The sequence below is a fragment of the Lethenteron reissneri genome, chromosome 42 (genome assembly GCF_015708825.2).
Source record: "Lethenteron reissneri isolate LAM-NWPU_2019-01 chromosome 42, ASM1570882v1, whole genome shotgun sequence".
NCBI classification, from domain to species: domain Eukaryota; kingdom Metazoa; phylum Chordata; class Hyperoartia; order Petromyzontiformes; family Petromyzontidae; genus Lethenteron; species Lethenteron reissneri.
The window spans coordinates 135,836-152,385 of record NC_083820.1 but is presented as its reverse complement, the minus strand read 5'-3'; the positions used below and the strand labels follow the sequence as shown (position 1 = coordinate 152,385).

Genomic DNA, 16,550 nt, shown 5'->3' with positions numbered 1-16,550 from the left:
CGAGTGACGCAGTAGCGGGTTTCTGCCGTAGGCTACAACGCGCTCCACGCCGCCCTTGGACTGTGACAGAATGGCCCCAATCCCAGTGTCACTAGCGTCCGTATCCAGAATAAAAGGTCGATCAAAATCCGGATAGTCCAATGTCGGCGCCGTTGCCAACCGATCGCGTAGGCCCTGAAACGCCGCTTCCTCCGGCGGACCCCAACTGAACCTCCGACCCTTACCCGTAAAGAGGTGCAAGGGCCTAGCGATCATATCAAAGTTCGGGACGAACCTGCGATAGTATGAGGCGAACCCCAAAAAGCGACGTACGTCCCCAACCGAGGCCGAGGTTGGCCAGTTGTGGACGCACGCCGTCTTCTCCGGGTCCGTGGCCACCCCGTCCGCACTGACTATGTGTCCCAAATAACGCACGGATCGTTGCAGTAGGTGACACTTTTTCGGTTTGAATTTTAAATTTGCGGAGCGCATCCTAGCAAAAACCGTCTCCAATCTCTGCAAATTTTCGTCAAATGTGCGGCTAAAGACGATGACATCGTCTAAATAAATCAAACATGTCTCCCACTGCAGACCCGTTAACACCAGCTCCATCAACCGCTGAAAAGTGGCGGGAGCCGCATTCAAGCCCATCGGAAGGCAATTAAACTGAAACAGTCCCTGCGGCATGCGAAAAGCCGTCTTTTCCCTCGAGGACTCATCAAGGGGAAGCTGCCAGAATCCCGAAGAGAAATCCAATGTTGAAAAAAACTTCGCCCCAGACAAGGCATCGAGGGAATCATCCATACGCGGAAGTGGGTACGCGTCTGCGACGGACACCTTATTCAATTTCCGAAAATCGGCGCAAAATCGCAGTTTCCCATCCTTCTTCTTCACAAGGACTACCGGCGCGCCCCATGGACTGTTAGACGGGGATATAATGTCAGCGGTTAGCATGTCCTCCACTGCCCCGCAAACCTGATCCCACTCCGTCGGGCTCAACCGATGCGAGTTCAACCGAATGGGAGCGGCATCCCCCGTATCAATGTGGTGGGAAAGCAGGGAGGTGCGTCCCAAGTCAAAATCATTGGAGCTGAACACGTCGGAATAACTTAGCAACAGCGCGTGAAGCGCGGACCGTTGCTCTCTGGTCAGGGATGAATTCTCCCCACATAACTCGGCAACCCAACGGTCATCCTGCCCCGTTGGCCCTGAAACCCCCCCTACCATGTCCCGGCGGACCCGGTTGTCATGGATCATGAACGCGGTCGTGGCGTGAGCCACAACCATTCCGGCCGGGACACTGACATTCTCTGCACTCCCATTTAGCACCTGTAAGAACGGGGGCTGGCCCAGCCGGACAATTGTTTGTGCCCCAACCAGTGCCGAGCCGCCCGTTATAGCTGTGGATGGCGATAACAGAACCCCCGCCGCTCCCTCAACGCCAGGTACTGGCTTCCGATATCTCAACGGGATAAGCATCTGCGAACCAGGTGGAATGTCAACAGATACCTCGGACAGCGCCTGCACCTGGCAAACAGGGGCAGGCCGGCCCCATGGCGACGGTAGGAATGAAATTTTGCGCCCCCCCCCCCCCCCCGGTAATTCAATGCAGTTTTGATCAATCCTTATTTGAATGGGCATTTTTGCCAGGAAATCAGTCCCCAACAAACAGGGTACCGCGAGGGACCTAGAGATCAACACGGTCCCTGAAGCCGACACCCCCCCCGATAGATATGTTGGCGTCCACCTGGCCCACAATGCCCATACTTCCCCAGTTCGCCGCTATGCATGAATCATAAACCGCTCGCACTCTCCCTGGCGTAATGCCCAAAAGATGGAAAATGACATCCGAAATAATGGTCACGGACGCACCGGAGTCCACCAAAATACGCACCTCGACCCCCTGAATGGAACCCGGTACCGTGGACGACCCCGTAGCGGCCGCAACTACCCTGCGTGCCAATCGGCGCCATTGCGTCAGCGAGCGACACGGGTCAACCGGAGGCACCTTGTTGTTAATGACACACGGACCGCGAGGCGATGGTGATGCATGAGGTGACAGGCCTTGCCGAGTGTCTGGTGCGCACCAACTTGCCTGTCCTGGTGGGTCCTTTCGTGTGACGTCCATGATCGAGGCCTCCTGCTGGGGCGGCCCCGGGATGCGAGCCCAACAGTCCCTGGCGAAGTGGCCATTACGGCCGCAGCGGAAACACTCCACGGCGTTCCGACGCGCGGCACCCCCCGTCCTGACGCTCCCGCGCCGGCGGCCCAGACCTCGGCCCCGTCCCCCCCCGAGCAGGCCACTGGGTGGAGGCGGCCGTCAACTCCTGCGGACCCTTGTCGTCAGGAACGTAGATCGCCTTCGTAGGATCCCACCCCGTAGCACCGCCTTCAACGACGGGCCCCCCCCCCGTCCAAGCTGACACCTGCTTCCAGCGTCAGAGATTAAATTGAGCGTCCAAGCACTTAGCCACAGCACGGGACGTCAATTTATCATGGCTGCACACCGGCATGGGGATCCCCAGGTCTCTAGATAATTTGAGCATTTTGCCCAACACGAGGGGCTCCAACAAATCGGGCTCCGTCTCGGGGTATGCCGCCATCGCCAATTCCAGAACTGCGCCTCTGAAGGCCACCGGCGATTCATCAGGCGCCCGTTGGCGCTGTTCAAATCTCCGATGGGCGTCGTCCGGAGGCTCGTACGCATCCGCCATCTCCTCGAAGACACCCTGCAGCGTCTTCTTCTTATTGGCTTTGATAGAGCGGAAGAACCGGACGGACTCATCATCGAGAAGTGTTGGTAAGACTTCCAGGGCCTCCGCGTCCGTCCATTTGGCGGAGCGTACGGCCGCTTGAAAACGGCAGGTGAATGCGCTCCAATCGCCGCCGATTGAGAATTCTTTGACCGTTGTTAAATGACGGCTGCGGGTTCTTGCTCCTCTGTCCTTCTCCGATGGTGACACGCGCGGCAGCGACAAGATGGCGTCGCTCCTCAACGTGTGCAAGATGGCGGCTTCCCGCGGCGGAGGGCGCAAGATGGCGGCTTCCCGCCGTTCTTCCTCGGCCACGCCCAAGATGGCGTCTTCGTGTCGTGTGGTCGAGAGGGCTGATGGCGACGGCAAGGCCCCGGCCCGTTGTTCCTCGCCGGGTCTCCCCGAAGTCGTCGCCGGCGTCACGAGGACACACAATTTCGCCAACACCGTCTTCAGCGCCTCCAGTTGCGCCGCCACCTGTCGCCATCCGTCCTCAGCGTCCAGTCGCGCGGGTGGGCCCACCGAGGCGGCCACGTCCTGCACGGCTGGAACCCCGCTCGTCCCCGCTCTGCTTTTCTCCTCCATCGTGGGTAACGCCACCGCTGGAGGGAGGTTGTCGTCGGAAGATGTTGCCGAAGATGGTGCAGGGACGGTCTTCCTCCTGAGCTGTTTTGACATGCCGTTTCACTTCTGACACCAATGTAATAAAGGACTCTCTCTCAGATGTCGATCTCCGTTGTCCTTTATTGGGTTCGTAGAATCTCGATACCACGGCATCTTGCTCAGGCCCGCGTCCCGCTCGACGACCTCTCCACAGCCCTCGGCTGCTCCGTTGTGCAGTCTCCCTGCTGCTCCAATATGCAGTCTCCCTGCTGCCCCTTCAGGCAATCCTTGCAGCCACACCGCTGCCCCGCTATCTAGCGTCACTGCTGCCCCTTTCACAGCTAGCCTCTCACTGCCCCGTTAGCTCTCTTCGTCTGACACCGATGGCTGTCGGTGTCGACGTCTCCCACCGCGTGGCGACCGCGCCACTCTCTCCGTCTTGCCCAGCGTGGCCTCCTCGTATTTCACTCCGTCTCAACTCCCCCTTCCCCTTCCGGTTCTCTCCCTAAATCCTCTCCCCCACGTGACCCTAACTCCACCCACTCCCCACGTGACCCAGACTCCGCCCCCCCTCAATCCTTGCTCGCATTACACTATGGCTGAAGGCTTGACCTGACGGTTCGGAGATTGAGACACTCCGAGGCGCGTTGAAACAATGGGCTGGAGATTCGTAGTGTTCAGGTGTAGTTGTCCCGTTACGTTGGGACTGTATCCCTCTGTTGTTATGGTGCATGTTGTACAGTGAGTGAACGATGGGTCGTCTCAGCTCGGTCGGTACAGCTATATGCTGCGATGCGAGTCTTGGAGAGAGACTGGGTTAAAATTCCCCCGATACGGCTGACGCGTGCTACTGGTTGTGACGCGCGTCGGAAAGGCGGTGGGGTGGTTACATAAAATTCCCCCCCGATATGGCCGACGTGGACGGTTTTAGGATGGAGAAGCCACGTCGGAAAGGTGGGGGGTGCTAACGGGTGACATGTAATGTATGTGGTGGTCCTCAGTGAGGGCTGCTGGGACGCAAGCACAGGTAGCCTTGGAGATGCGGTTCGCGCGTGCGGCCGCCATTTCTGGGCTAGAGCAGGCAGATTTATTTTGTTTGTGTCATGTCGATTTTATATATATACTAGCTTTACTACCCGGATTCGCCCAGGTCTTGGATCCACGACGCTAGGCCGCCTTTGTCTCCCCAGTGGCGATGTTCATACGCCACAGCAGTTACTCGTTTTGAGGCTGAGTCCCTCCCTCACCGCTCTCCCTCCCTCACCGCTCTCCCTCCCTCACCGCTCTCCCTCCCTCACCGCTCTCCCTCCCTCACCGCTCTCCCTCCCTCACCGCTCTCCCTCCCTCACCGCTCTCCCCCCCTCACCGCTCTCCCCCCCTCACCGCTCTCCCTCCCTCACCGCTCTCCCTCCCTCACCGCTCTCCCTCCCTCACCGCTCTCCCTCCCTCACCGCTCTCCCTCCCTCACCGCTCTCCCTCCCTCAGTGCTCTCCCTCCCTCACCGCACATTAATAAATAAGGCGATCTAAAGCCAATAACGTTGTTTATGATAAATGGTCGCGAAAGGTCACGTGTTACAAATTGACAAACTTTACTTAATAAGCAGGCTACAGTGTACATGATAGACTGCCAGTACACCCACCGAGCTGAATAAGCAGGCTACAGTCTACATTATAGACTGCCAGTACGCTCAGCCAGCTTAATGACTATTTGTAGAATGATAATTGAAAGAATCCATTCTTGGCGCGTGGGGTTTAAACATAATTATACAGTTGTTTTTTCATGAGAAATGGTAATTGTTGTGGTTTTACGCTTGAACACACCGGTGGGCTAAAGCAGTCAAGTCTTAGTCTTTTATGAACGTGACAAATTTTTGCAGATTGGGCGTGTCGGGTGGTGGATAAGGGTTACAACACCTTAATAAATAAGGCGATCTAAACCCAATAACGTTGTTTATGAATAATGTTTGCGAAAGCGTACGTGTTACAAATGGACTAACTTTACTTAATAACCAGGCTACAGTGTACATGATAGACTGGCAGTACACGCACGCAGCTGAATAAGGAGGCTACAGTGTACATTATAGACGTCCAGTACGCTCAAGCAGCGTTCCCCCCCCCCCGCGCTACAATAATACTGTGTAATGGCTATTATTTATTTATCTACGGAGCCTATAATAGTCATTGAACACATTGTGGTGGGAGGGGAGTGAAGAGAAGGTGAAAGTGTGATGAATTAATGTCAGAGTCGCGTGTTAATGCGTGCGCCTATTTTTAACGGGAATAAAAAATGGCGTCCAGCCCTTGGCGAAGGCGTCGCTACCCGTTCGCAGGGGCAACCGCCGTCCAATGAAAGCGGCGAAGGCGTAGCTACCCGTTGCCAGGGGCAACCGCCGTCCAATGAAACTGCAGCCCGCGGCGAAGGCGTCGCTAGCCGTTGCCAGGGGCAACTGCCGTCCAATGAAAGCGGTGAAGGCGTCGCTAGCCGTTGCCAGGGGCAACCGGCGTCCAATGAAAGTGCGTATGGTCCGGCAACACACACACACACAGACAGACAGACAGATTCGCGATTTTATATATATAGATTTTAAAATGTGGAGCAGCCCTGAAGTGCGACTTCTTTGCCCAGTACATGGGTCGACCCTGAAGTACGACTTCTCGACCCGGGACGTAGACAGACATCCAGAATGTTAATTAATGTGTGTAGAGGGGTGCTAGACATGTTGATATTTGCCTTCTCACCACCTGACGGATGGGACAGTGGTACGGTGGTGTGGAACCCTGCCATCCATGGGGTGGTTGTGTGATTTCTGTTCGATTACCGGTGTTGGTTGTGCATCCAACGCATCGGAATCTGTATATTTTTGTTTTATTTTCTCCCACCGGGCGGTATACAATCATCTCCACTACCCTGGGGCTGGGTGACTGTCATGTCCGAAGAGTGGAGGCGAGTGTTCGTTGAGTGATGCCTCAGGAGGGTTTGTTTCTCGTCACAGGAGGGGCAGTATCTACCTGGCACCTTGGACTGGCCGGTTATGCCGACCGGCTATGGACTGGGGGGGAGGGAGTGGAGCATGCGTCAGCTACTCCTGCTCCTCCTGTTCTTGACTCCTGGGGAGGGGGCGTGCCCTTTGGGCCGCTTCTGGTTTCCCAGGGCCTCCAGGGGGGGTGTGTGCACCTGCCCTGGGGGGCCCGGCCACATGGACTTGTGGAAGACTGGCTGCTCTACATGGCTCTCAGACGCCTTGCTCATTGCCTACGCCGTCGTTCCAATGGCCACACTCACATGTCGGTGCATGCGCGATTCTCACGGGGAGGCTGTGCTGGAGCATAAGTGGGTTAGCCAGTTTTCATGTATATTTGTTGTTGTTAATTCCCCGTTTTCTATGGGGTTCCCTTCCTTTTACCCTCGTCGATTCTGTGTATATTACGTGATTGTATTTCTTATCGGACGCCGGTCATTTATTGATGTTGCTGGTTCGGAGGCACACTGTTTCACAGTTGTGTTACAGCCGGGGACGGCTGTGTGTTTATACAGGGGGGGGGGGGGTGATGTAGTGACATAGGACGTCACTGCTGTGTCGGCCCGTACGAGGGCTGGGGGCCCCAAGGGGGTGCCTGGGGGGTCACGTGGTGGAGGGACCCAGACCTTTCCTTGAGGTGGGGGAAGGGAGGCGTGGCCTGGGAAGGGAGGCGTGGCCTGTCAGAGCCGGCCACGCCTGGGCGGAGCCGGCCACGCCGGAGCGGATATAAGCGGGGTGTGGATGCAGAGCGGGGCTGTTGAACTCCGAAGTGAAGACGACATCATCGGTCCTCAAGTCCCGGGTCGTCGTCCTGAACCAGACAGCCCGTTGCCTGCCTGGTCCACTCTGTGTCGTGTTCCAGAGTGTTAGTGAGTTGAGGAAGGTGGTCACCACCTCATGTACAGTGTTATATTACTTACCGTTTAATAAATAGTGTTGCCTCCAAGCTGTGTGTGTGTGCACCTAATTCGAACCCACTACACCTGTATAAAAGACACCTGTTCACAGAAGCAATCAATCAATCAGATTCCAAACTCTCCACCATGGCCAAGACTAAAGAACTATCCAAGGATGTCAGGGACAAGATTGTAGACCTACACAAGGCTGGAATGGGCTACAAGACCATCGCCAAGCAGCTTGGTGAGAAGGTGACAACAGTTGGTGTGATTATTCGCAAATGGAAGAAACACAAAAGAACTGTCAATCTCCCTCGGCCTGGGACTCCATGCAAGATCTCACCTCGTGGAGTTGCAATGATCATGAGAACGGTGAGGAATCAGCTCAGAACTACACGGGAGGATCTTGTCAATGATCTCAAGGCGGCTGGGACCATAGTCACCAAGAAAACAGTTGGTAACACACTACGCCGTGAAGGACTGAAATCCTGCAGCGCCCGCAAGGTCCCCCTGCTCAAGAAAGCATATATACATTCCCGTCTGAAGTTTGCCAATGAACATCTGAATGATTCAGAGGACAACTGGGTGAAAGTGTTGTGGTCAGATGAGACCAAAATGGAGCTCTTTGGCATCAACTCAACTCGCCGTGTTTGGAGGAGGAGGAATGCTGCCTATGACCCCAAGAACACCATCCCCACCGTCAAACATGGAGGTGGAAACATTATGCTGTGGGGGTGTTTTTCTGCTCAGGGGACAGTACAACTTCACCGCATCAAAGGGACGATGGACGGGGCCATGTACCATCAAATCTTGGGTGAGAACCTCCTTCCCTCAGCCAGGGCATTGTAAATGGGTCGTGGATGGGTATTCCAGCATGACAATGACCCAAAACACACGGCCAAGGCAACAAAGGAGTGGCTCAAGAAGAAGCACATTAAGGTCCTGGAGTGGTCTAGCCAGTCTCCAGATCTAAATCTCATAGAAAATCTGTGGAGGGAGCTGAAGGTTCGAATTGCCAAACGTCAGCCTCGAAACCTTAATGACTTGGAGAAAATCTGCAAAAAGGAGTGGGACAAAATCCCTCCTGAGATGTGTGCAAACCTGGTGGCCAACTAGAAGAAACGTCTGACCTCTGTGATTGCCAACAAGGGTTTTGCCACCAAGTACTAAGTCATGTTTTGCAGAGGGGTCAAATACGTATTTCCCTCATTAAAATGCAAATAAATTTATAACATTTTTGACATGCGTTTTTCTGGATTTTGTTGTTGTTATTCTGTCTCTCACTGTTCAAATAAACCTACCATTAAAATTATAGACTGATCATTTCTTTGCCAGTGGGCAAACGTACGAAATCATCAGGGGATCAAATACTTTTTTCCCTCACTGTATGTCTGGCACAGAAACCCACAGTCTCACACATAGACCCAGACTTACACACACACCCGCAGACTCACACAGAGACCTATAGACTCACCACACAGAGACCCATGAACTCGCAGAGAACCATAAACTCACATAGAGAACCATAGACTCATACAAAGACACATAGACTCACAAACAAACCCACAGACTCACCACATACACACACACTCGCTGACTTACCTCCACCGTACGTCTGGCACAGATATGGGAATCTCCAGACGTTGCCAAGACCAACCGCAAAGCCGACACAGCTGAGGAGATAGTCAGCCTTGGTCCCCCACTGCGCCCTCTCACGGCCGCCTTTGTTTTCATTCATCCTCACCCTGCTGTATCGGGTTTTTTTTAGAGGCAAACGATGTCATAGGCGCAACAGTAGATCGTTCATAAATGAGGTAATAATCGTGCGTACGATAGTACCAATCACTCAAAAACTAACTCATAAACTCACTCATACACTCACATGCTCATACATTCACTCAAATACTCACTCATATACTGACTCATGCACTCACTCAAGCACTCACTTATACACTCAATCAAATACTTACTTGGTTTAAAAATAACTATGTATCCTGACCTTTCGGGCCACCCAGTATAATAACCATATGTGTCCTGATTTGTATGCCTCCCTGTATAATAACCCGATGTGTCCTATTAGGCCACCTGTATAATAACCCTATGTGTACTGACTTTAGGCCACCTTCATAATAACCCTATGTGTCCAAACTTTTAGGCCACCTTTATCATAACCCTATGTGTCTTGAATTTTGGGCCACTCTGTATAATAACTATATGTGTCCTGACTTTTCGCCACAATGTAAGATAATAACCCTATGTGTTTTAACTTTTGGGCCACCCTGTATAATAACCCTGTGTTTCCTGACTTTTGTCTCACCCTGGATAATAACCTTACGTGTCCTGACTTCAGGAACTCCCTGTATAATAACTCGATATTTCCTGGTATTGGGCCACCTTGTATAATCCTGACTTTTATGCCACCTGAATAAAAACCCTATGTGTTCTGACTTTAGGCCACTCTGTATAATGAACCTGTTTCTTGAATTGTGGGCCACCCTGGACAATAACTAAATGTTTCCTGACTTTTAGGCCACCTGTATAATAATCCTGTGTACTAACGTTTAGGCCAACCTATGTGTCTTGACTTTGGGCCACCGTGTATAATAACCCGATGTGTCCTGACTTTTTGGCCACAATGAAAAATAATAACCCTTTGTGTTTTAAATTTTGGGCCACCCTCATAATAACCCTATGTGTCCCGATTTTTGGGCCACTGTGCAAAATAACCCTGTGTTCATTACTTGTAGGCCACGTTTTTAATAATCCTATGTGTCCTGACTTTTGGTCCACCCTGTATAATGTCCATGTGTCCTGATTTTTGGGCCACCCTGTATAATGAACCTGTGCCTTGACTTTTGGGCCACTCTGTACAATGACACTATATGTCCTGAATTTTAGGTCACCCTGTGTAATTAACCTGTTTCTTGAATTGTGGGCCACCTGTATAATAATCCTGTGTCCCGATTTTTAGGCCACCTGAATAACCCTATGTGTTTTAACTTTTGGGCCACCCTGTATAATAACATTGTGTGTCTTGGCTTTAGGCCAACTTTATAGTAACCCTATGTATTCTCACTTGTAGGCCACCTGTATAAAAACCCTCTGTATCCTGACTTTTGGGCCACTGTAAAATAACTATGTGTCCTGACTTGTAGGCCCCCTGAATGAAAACTCTACGTGTCCTGCCTTGAGGCCACCTGTATAATACCCTCATGTGTCCATCATTTTAGGCCACTTATATAATAACCCTGTGTATCCTGACTTTTGGGGCACTCTTTATAATAACCCAATGTGTCGTGAATTGTCGGCCACCTGTATAAAAATCATATTTGTTCTGACTTTAGGTCACCCTGTATAATGACTCTGTGTTCTGACTTTCAGGCCACCGTGAATAATCACATCTGTCTTGATTTTTAGGCCACCTATATAATAACCCTATGTATCCTGAATTTTAGGTCAAGCTATATAAAGAACCTGTACTTTTAGTTTTTTTCGGAAAAGTCACGAAGGTAAAAAATTATAAAAAAATGTTTTTTAATGAAAACAACTAAATGAAATCACGACGTTTCGGAAGCAACACAAGCCTCCGTCTTTAGGTGGAACCGCCACAGCAACATTACTGTAATTTTACTGTGGTGATTTAATTTAGTTGTTTTCATTTTAATTTATTTTATTATTTTTTACCTACGTGACTTTACCGAAAAAAACTAAAAGTATGGATCCTTGCAGTCATGAAAACTTAAAATCTAGAATGAACCTGTGTCTTGAATTTTGGGCCAACCTCTACAATAACTACGTGCCCTGACTTTTAGGCCACCTGTATAGTAACCCAATGTGTCCTGAATATTATGCAACCTTGAAAAATGAACCTGTACCTTGACTTTTAGACCACTTATACTGGTAGTAACCTCCTGGTTACACCAGCCCACGGGGGATTATTCTGTCCGTCGTGCATTCCAAATATGGGAGGGGTGGGTGGCGATGGGTGGAGAGGGGAGGGAGGGGCTTGGTTGGGAGGGTAGGGTGGGGAGGGGCCAGTGGTGGGGAGGGAGGGGCTGCGTGGGGAGGGTGGGGAGGGGCTGGGTGGGGGAGGGGCTGGGTGGGGGGTAGGAGGGGTGGGGCTGGGTGAGGAGGGGCTGGTCTCCCCGTGGTGGCCTTATAAAACTAAACGTTTTACAGGTAGGAACAACAGATTCCACACTGCCCACCAGGGATTATTTGTCTGTCGTGAATCGGAATGCAGCCCACCCATGCACCCCCCCCCCACCGACCGCCGAGCAGGGCCACGATTGGTTGAGGATGTCGGGGAGGGTGGGGGGAAGGTAAACACGACCAATCATCCAACTTCCCCCCCCCCCCAAATGCCGAGCGGGGCTGCCATTGGTAGAGGTGGGGTGTAAACACGCCCACTCATGCAATCCCCTCCCCACCGAATATGAGCAACGCCGCGATTGTTGTCGATGTCGGGGAGGGTGGGAAGGGTAAACATGCCCACTAATCCAACTGCCCCCCCCAAACGCCGAGCGGGGCCGCCATTGGTAGAGGTGGGGTGTAAACACGCCCACTCATGCAATCCCCTCCCCACCGAATACGAGCAACGCCGCGATTGGTTGACAATGTCGAGGAGGGTGGGGGGGAAGGGTAAACATGCCCACTCATCCAACTGCCCCCCCCCCCTGAACGCCGCACTGAGTGTGTGTGTGAGTCTGAAAGTGTGAGAGTGTGTGTGTGAGTCTGAGAGTGTGAGGGTGAGTGTATGTGTGTGTGAGTGTGAGAATGTGTGTGAGTCTGAGAGTGTGAAAGTGAGTGTATGTGTGTGTGAGTCTGGGAGTGTGTGTGTGTGAATCTGAAAGTGTGAGTGTGTGAGTCTGAGAGTGTGAAAGTGAGTGTATGTCTGTGTGAGTCTGAGAGTGTGAGGGTGTGTGTGAGTCTGAGAGTGTGAGAGTGAGTGTGTGTGTGAGTCTGAGAGTGTGAGAGTGTGTGTGTGGATATGAGTCTGAGAGTGTGAGAGTGAGTGTATGTGTGGGTGGGTCTGAGAGTGTGAGAGTGTGTGTGAGTGTGAGAGTGAGTGTATGTGTGTCTGAGAGTGTGTGTGAGTCTGAGAGTGTGAGAGTGATTGTGTGTGTGTGAGTCTGAGTGTGTGAGTGTATGTGTCTGTGAGTCTGAGAGTGTGTGAGTCTGAGAGTGTGAGAGTGTGTGTGTGAGTCTGAGAGTGTGAGTGTGTAAGTCTGAGAGTGTGAGAGTGAGTGTATGTGTGCGTGAGTCTGAGAGTGTGAGTGTATGTGTGTGTGAGTCTGAGAGTGTGTGTGTGTGAGTCTGAGAGTGTGAGAGTGCGTGTGAGTCTGAAAGTGTGAGAGTGTGTGTGTGTGTGAGTCTGAGAGTGTGAGAGTGAGTGTGTATGTGTGTGAGTCTGAGAGTGTGAGTGTGTGTGTGAGTCTGACAGTGTGAGAGTGTGTTTTGTGTGGGTCTGAGAGTGTGAAGTGAGTGTATGTGTGTGAGTCTGAGAGTGAGTGTGTGTGTGAGTCTGAGAATGTGAGGGTGAGTGTGTGTGAGTCTGACAGTGTGAGAGTGAGTGTGTGTTTGTGAGTCTGAGAGTATGAGAGTGAGTGTGTGTGCGAGTCTGAGAGTGAGTGTGTGAGTCTGAGAGTGTGAGAGTGAATGTGTGTGTCTGAGAGTGAGTGTATGTGTGAGTCTGAGAGTGAGTGTGTGAGTCTGAGAGTGAGTGTATGTGTGTGTGAGTCTGAGAGTGTGAGAGTGCATGTGTGTGTGTGTGAGTCTGACAGTGTGAGGGTGAGTGTGTGTGTGTGTGTGTGAGTCTACCAGTGTGAGTGTGTGAGTCTGAAAGTGTGAGAGTGAGTGTGTGAGTGTGTGTGTGAGTCTGAGAGTGAGTGTATGTGTGTGAGTCTGAGAGTGTTTGAGTTGTAAGTGTGTGTGTGTGAGTCTGAGAGTGTGTGAGTCTGAGAGTGTGAGGGTGTGTGTGTGAGTCTGAGAGTGTGAGTGTGTAAGTCTGAGAGTGTGAGAGTGAGTGTATGTGTGCGTGAGTCCGAGAGTGTGAGTGTATGTGTGTGTGAGTCTGAGAGTGTGTGTGTGTGAGTCTGAGAGTGTGAGAGTGCGTGTGAGTCTGAAAGTGTGAGAGTGTGTGTGTGTGTGAGTCTGAGAGTGTGAGAGTGAGTGTGTATGTGTGTGAGTCTGAGAGTGTGAGTGTGTGTGTGAGTCTGACAGTGTGAGAGTGTGTTTTGTGTGGGTCTGAGAGTGTGAAGTGAGTGTATGTGTGTGAGTCTGAGAGTGAGTGTGTGTGTGAGTCTGAGAGTGTGAGTGTGTGTGAGTCTGACAGTGTGAGAGTGAGTGTGTGTTTGTGAGTCTGAGAGTATGAGAGTGAGTGTGTGTGCGAGTCTGAGAGTGAGTGTGTGAGTCTGAGAGTGTGAGAGTGAATGTGTGTGTCTGAGAGTGAGTGTATGTGTGAGTCTGAGAGTGAGTGTATGAGTCTGAGAGTGAGTGTATGTGTGTGTGAGTCTGAGAGTGTGAGAGTGCATGTGTGTGTGTGTGAGTCTGACAGTGTGAGGGTGAGTGTGTGTGTGTGTGTGAGTCTACCAGTGTGAGTGTGTGAGTCTGAAAGTGTGAGAGTGAGTGTGTGAGTGAGTCTGAGAGTGAGTGTATGTGTGTGAGTCTGAGAGTGTTTGAGTTGTAAGTGTGTGTGTGAGTCTGAGGGTGAGTGTATGTGTCTGTGAGTCTGAGAATGTGAGGGTGAGTGTGTGAGTCTGAGAGTGTGATGGTGTGTGTGTGTCCTGACTTTTAGGAGACCCTTATAATGAACCAGTACCTCGACTTTTGCGCCACCCTTTATAATGACCCTATGTGCCCTGATTTTTAGGCCACCTGTTTACTATTCCTATGCGTTCTGAATTTTAGGCCACCCTGTAAAATAACCCTCTGTGTCCTGAATTTGGGGCCAACCTATATAATAACCCAATATATCCAGATATTTGGGCCAACCTATATAATAATAACAACCCTATGTCTTTACTTTTGGGCCACCTTTATAATAACCCTATATATTCTGACTTTTAGGCCACTGTATAATGAACCTGTATCTTGACTTTTCGGCCACCCTGTATAATAACCCTACGTGTCCTCACTTTTTGGCCACCCTGTATAAAAATGACCCTATATGTATTTACTTTTGGGATACCCTCTATAATAACCATTTGTGTTCTGACTTTAGGCCACCCTTTATCCTATTTCTCCTGACTCTTGTGCCACCGTGTATTATGACCCTACATGTCTCGACTGCTGGGCCACTGTGTATAATAACCCTGTGTCCTAATTTTAGGGTACCCCTGTATAATAACCCTATATTTCCTCACTTTAACGCCACCCTGTATAATGAACCTGTTTCTTTAATTTTGGGCCACCCTGCACAATAACTACATGTATTCTGACTTTTAGGCCACGTGTATAATCAGCATTCGTGTCCGGACTTTTAGGCCACCTTATATAATCAACCTAAGCATCCTGAATTTTAGACCACCTGTATAACAAAACTATATCCATACTTTTGGGCCACCCTGTATAATGACCCTATGTCACTTGACTTTGAGCCACCCGGTATAATGACTCTATATGGCTTGACTTTGGGGCCACGATTTATAACGACCCTATGTGTTCTGACTTTTGGGCCACCCTGTATAATAACCCTGTGTCATGACTTTTCGGCCACCGTGTATAATAAACCTAGGTGTCTTGCATTTTGGGCCACCCTGTATAATGACCCTATGTCTCTTGACTTTGAGACACCCTGTATAACAACTCTGTATGTCTTTACTTTCAGGCCACCCTGTATAATAAACCTATGTGTCTTGCATTTTGGGCCACCCTGTATAATGACCCTGTGTACTGACGTTTAGGACACCTATATAATAACCCTGTGTCGATACCTTTGGGCAACCCTGTATCATAATGACCATGTGCCCCGACTCAACAATGACCGTAGACTCAGCACTGGCCATAGACTCAACACTCCCCATATACTAACAATGCACATAGACGCAGCACTCACCATAGACTCAACAAAACATGTAGACTCAACATTGCCCAAACTCAACATTCCCCAAGGACTCAACATTGCCCGTAGATTCAACACTGCCCGTAGACTCAACACTGCCTATAGATACAACACTGCCCGTAGATTCATCACTCCACAGCAATTCAACACTGCCCGTAGATTCAACACTGCCCATAGACTCAACACTGCCCGTAAATCCAACACTCCCCATCGATTCAGCACTGCCCGAAGATGCAACACTGCCCGTAAATTCACCTCCCCATCGATTTAACACTGCCCTTAAATTCAACACTCCACATCGATTCAACACTGCCCGTAGATTGAACACTGCCCATAGACTCAACACTGCCCGTAAATCCAACACTCCCCATCGATTCAACACTGCCCATAGATTTAACACTGCCTGTAGACTCAATTACTGCCCGTAGACTCAACACTGTCCGTAAATTCACCTCCCCATCGATTCAACACTGCCCGTAGACTCAACACTGCTCGTAGACTCAACATTGCCCCTAAACTTAGCACTGCCCTTAAACTCAGCACTACCCGTAGACTCACACTGTCCGTTGACTCAACACTGTCTGTAGACTGAACACTGCCCGTAGCCTTAACACTGCCCGTAGACTCACCACTGCCCGTATACTCAACACAGCCCGCAGTCTATGAGTCTTTGTTAGTCTATAGGTCTCTGTGTGAGTCTATGGGTCTCTGTGTGAGACTGTGGGTCTCTGTTTAAATGTGAGTCTATGAGTCTCTGTGTGGGTGTATGGGTCTCTGTGTGAGTTTATCGGTCTCCGCGTGAGTCTATGGCTCTTAAAGTGACACCATCACATGTGGTGTAACGGGCCAGGTGTGAGTGTCCCGAGCTAATCTCACCTGGTGAGTGGGAAGAGCCGCAATTGTCGCTGCGATTGTCTGGGGATGTCTCCCTCTCCACAGCACGGAGATAAATGGGAACCTTCCCAACACCAGCAGATGTTTTATACGCACGTAGGGGTGGGTTTGAAAGGAGTGGCATTAATGTGAAGCACGGGTGTTTAGTGGACGATTAACAGAAGTTAAATAAGCATATTTATTTTAAGACCCTCCCCCACCACCAAGACAACAATAACAGCAACTCGCTTGAGCAGTTCAACACAAAAGACACAGATCCCCAGTGTGGCGTTAACAGACTGTTGGGGCAAATTCTGTTAGCGAGCACCTATAAAGGCTGGCATGGCAAACGAGGGAGTGGG

General features: G+C 50.8%; 1 protein-coding gene across 2 annotated transcripts in view; it reads right to left on the bottom strand.

Moving 5' to 3' along the window:
• LOC133352944 (sodium-dependent neutral amino acid transporter B(0)AT1-like) overlaps window positions 1-16,247 on the bottom strand; it is a 136,246-nt gene extending 119,999 nt beyond the window's left edge. For both annotated transcript variants that reach the window (XM_061568950.1, XM_061568951.1), the window contains exons 1-2: window positions 16,192-16,247; window positions 8,856-9,001 (exon numbers count right to left, since the gene is read on the bottom strand). In XM_061568950.1, the coding sequence (XP_061424934.1) occupies window positions 8,856-8,991 (136 nt within the window). In that variant the 5' untranslated portion in view covers window positions 8,992-9,001; window positions 16,192-16,247. The remainder of the gene's footprint in view (window positions 1-8,855; window positions 9,002-16,191) is intronic.
• Window positions 16,248-16,550: the final 303 nt, after the last annotated feature.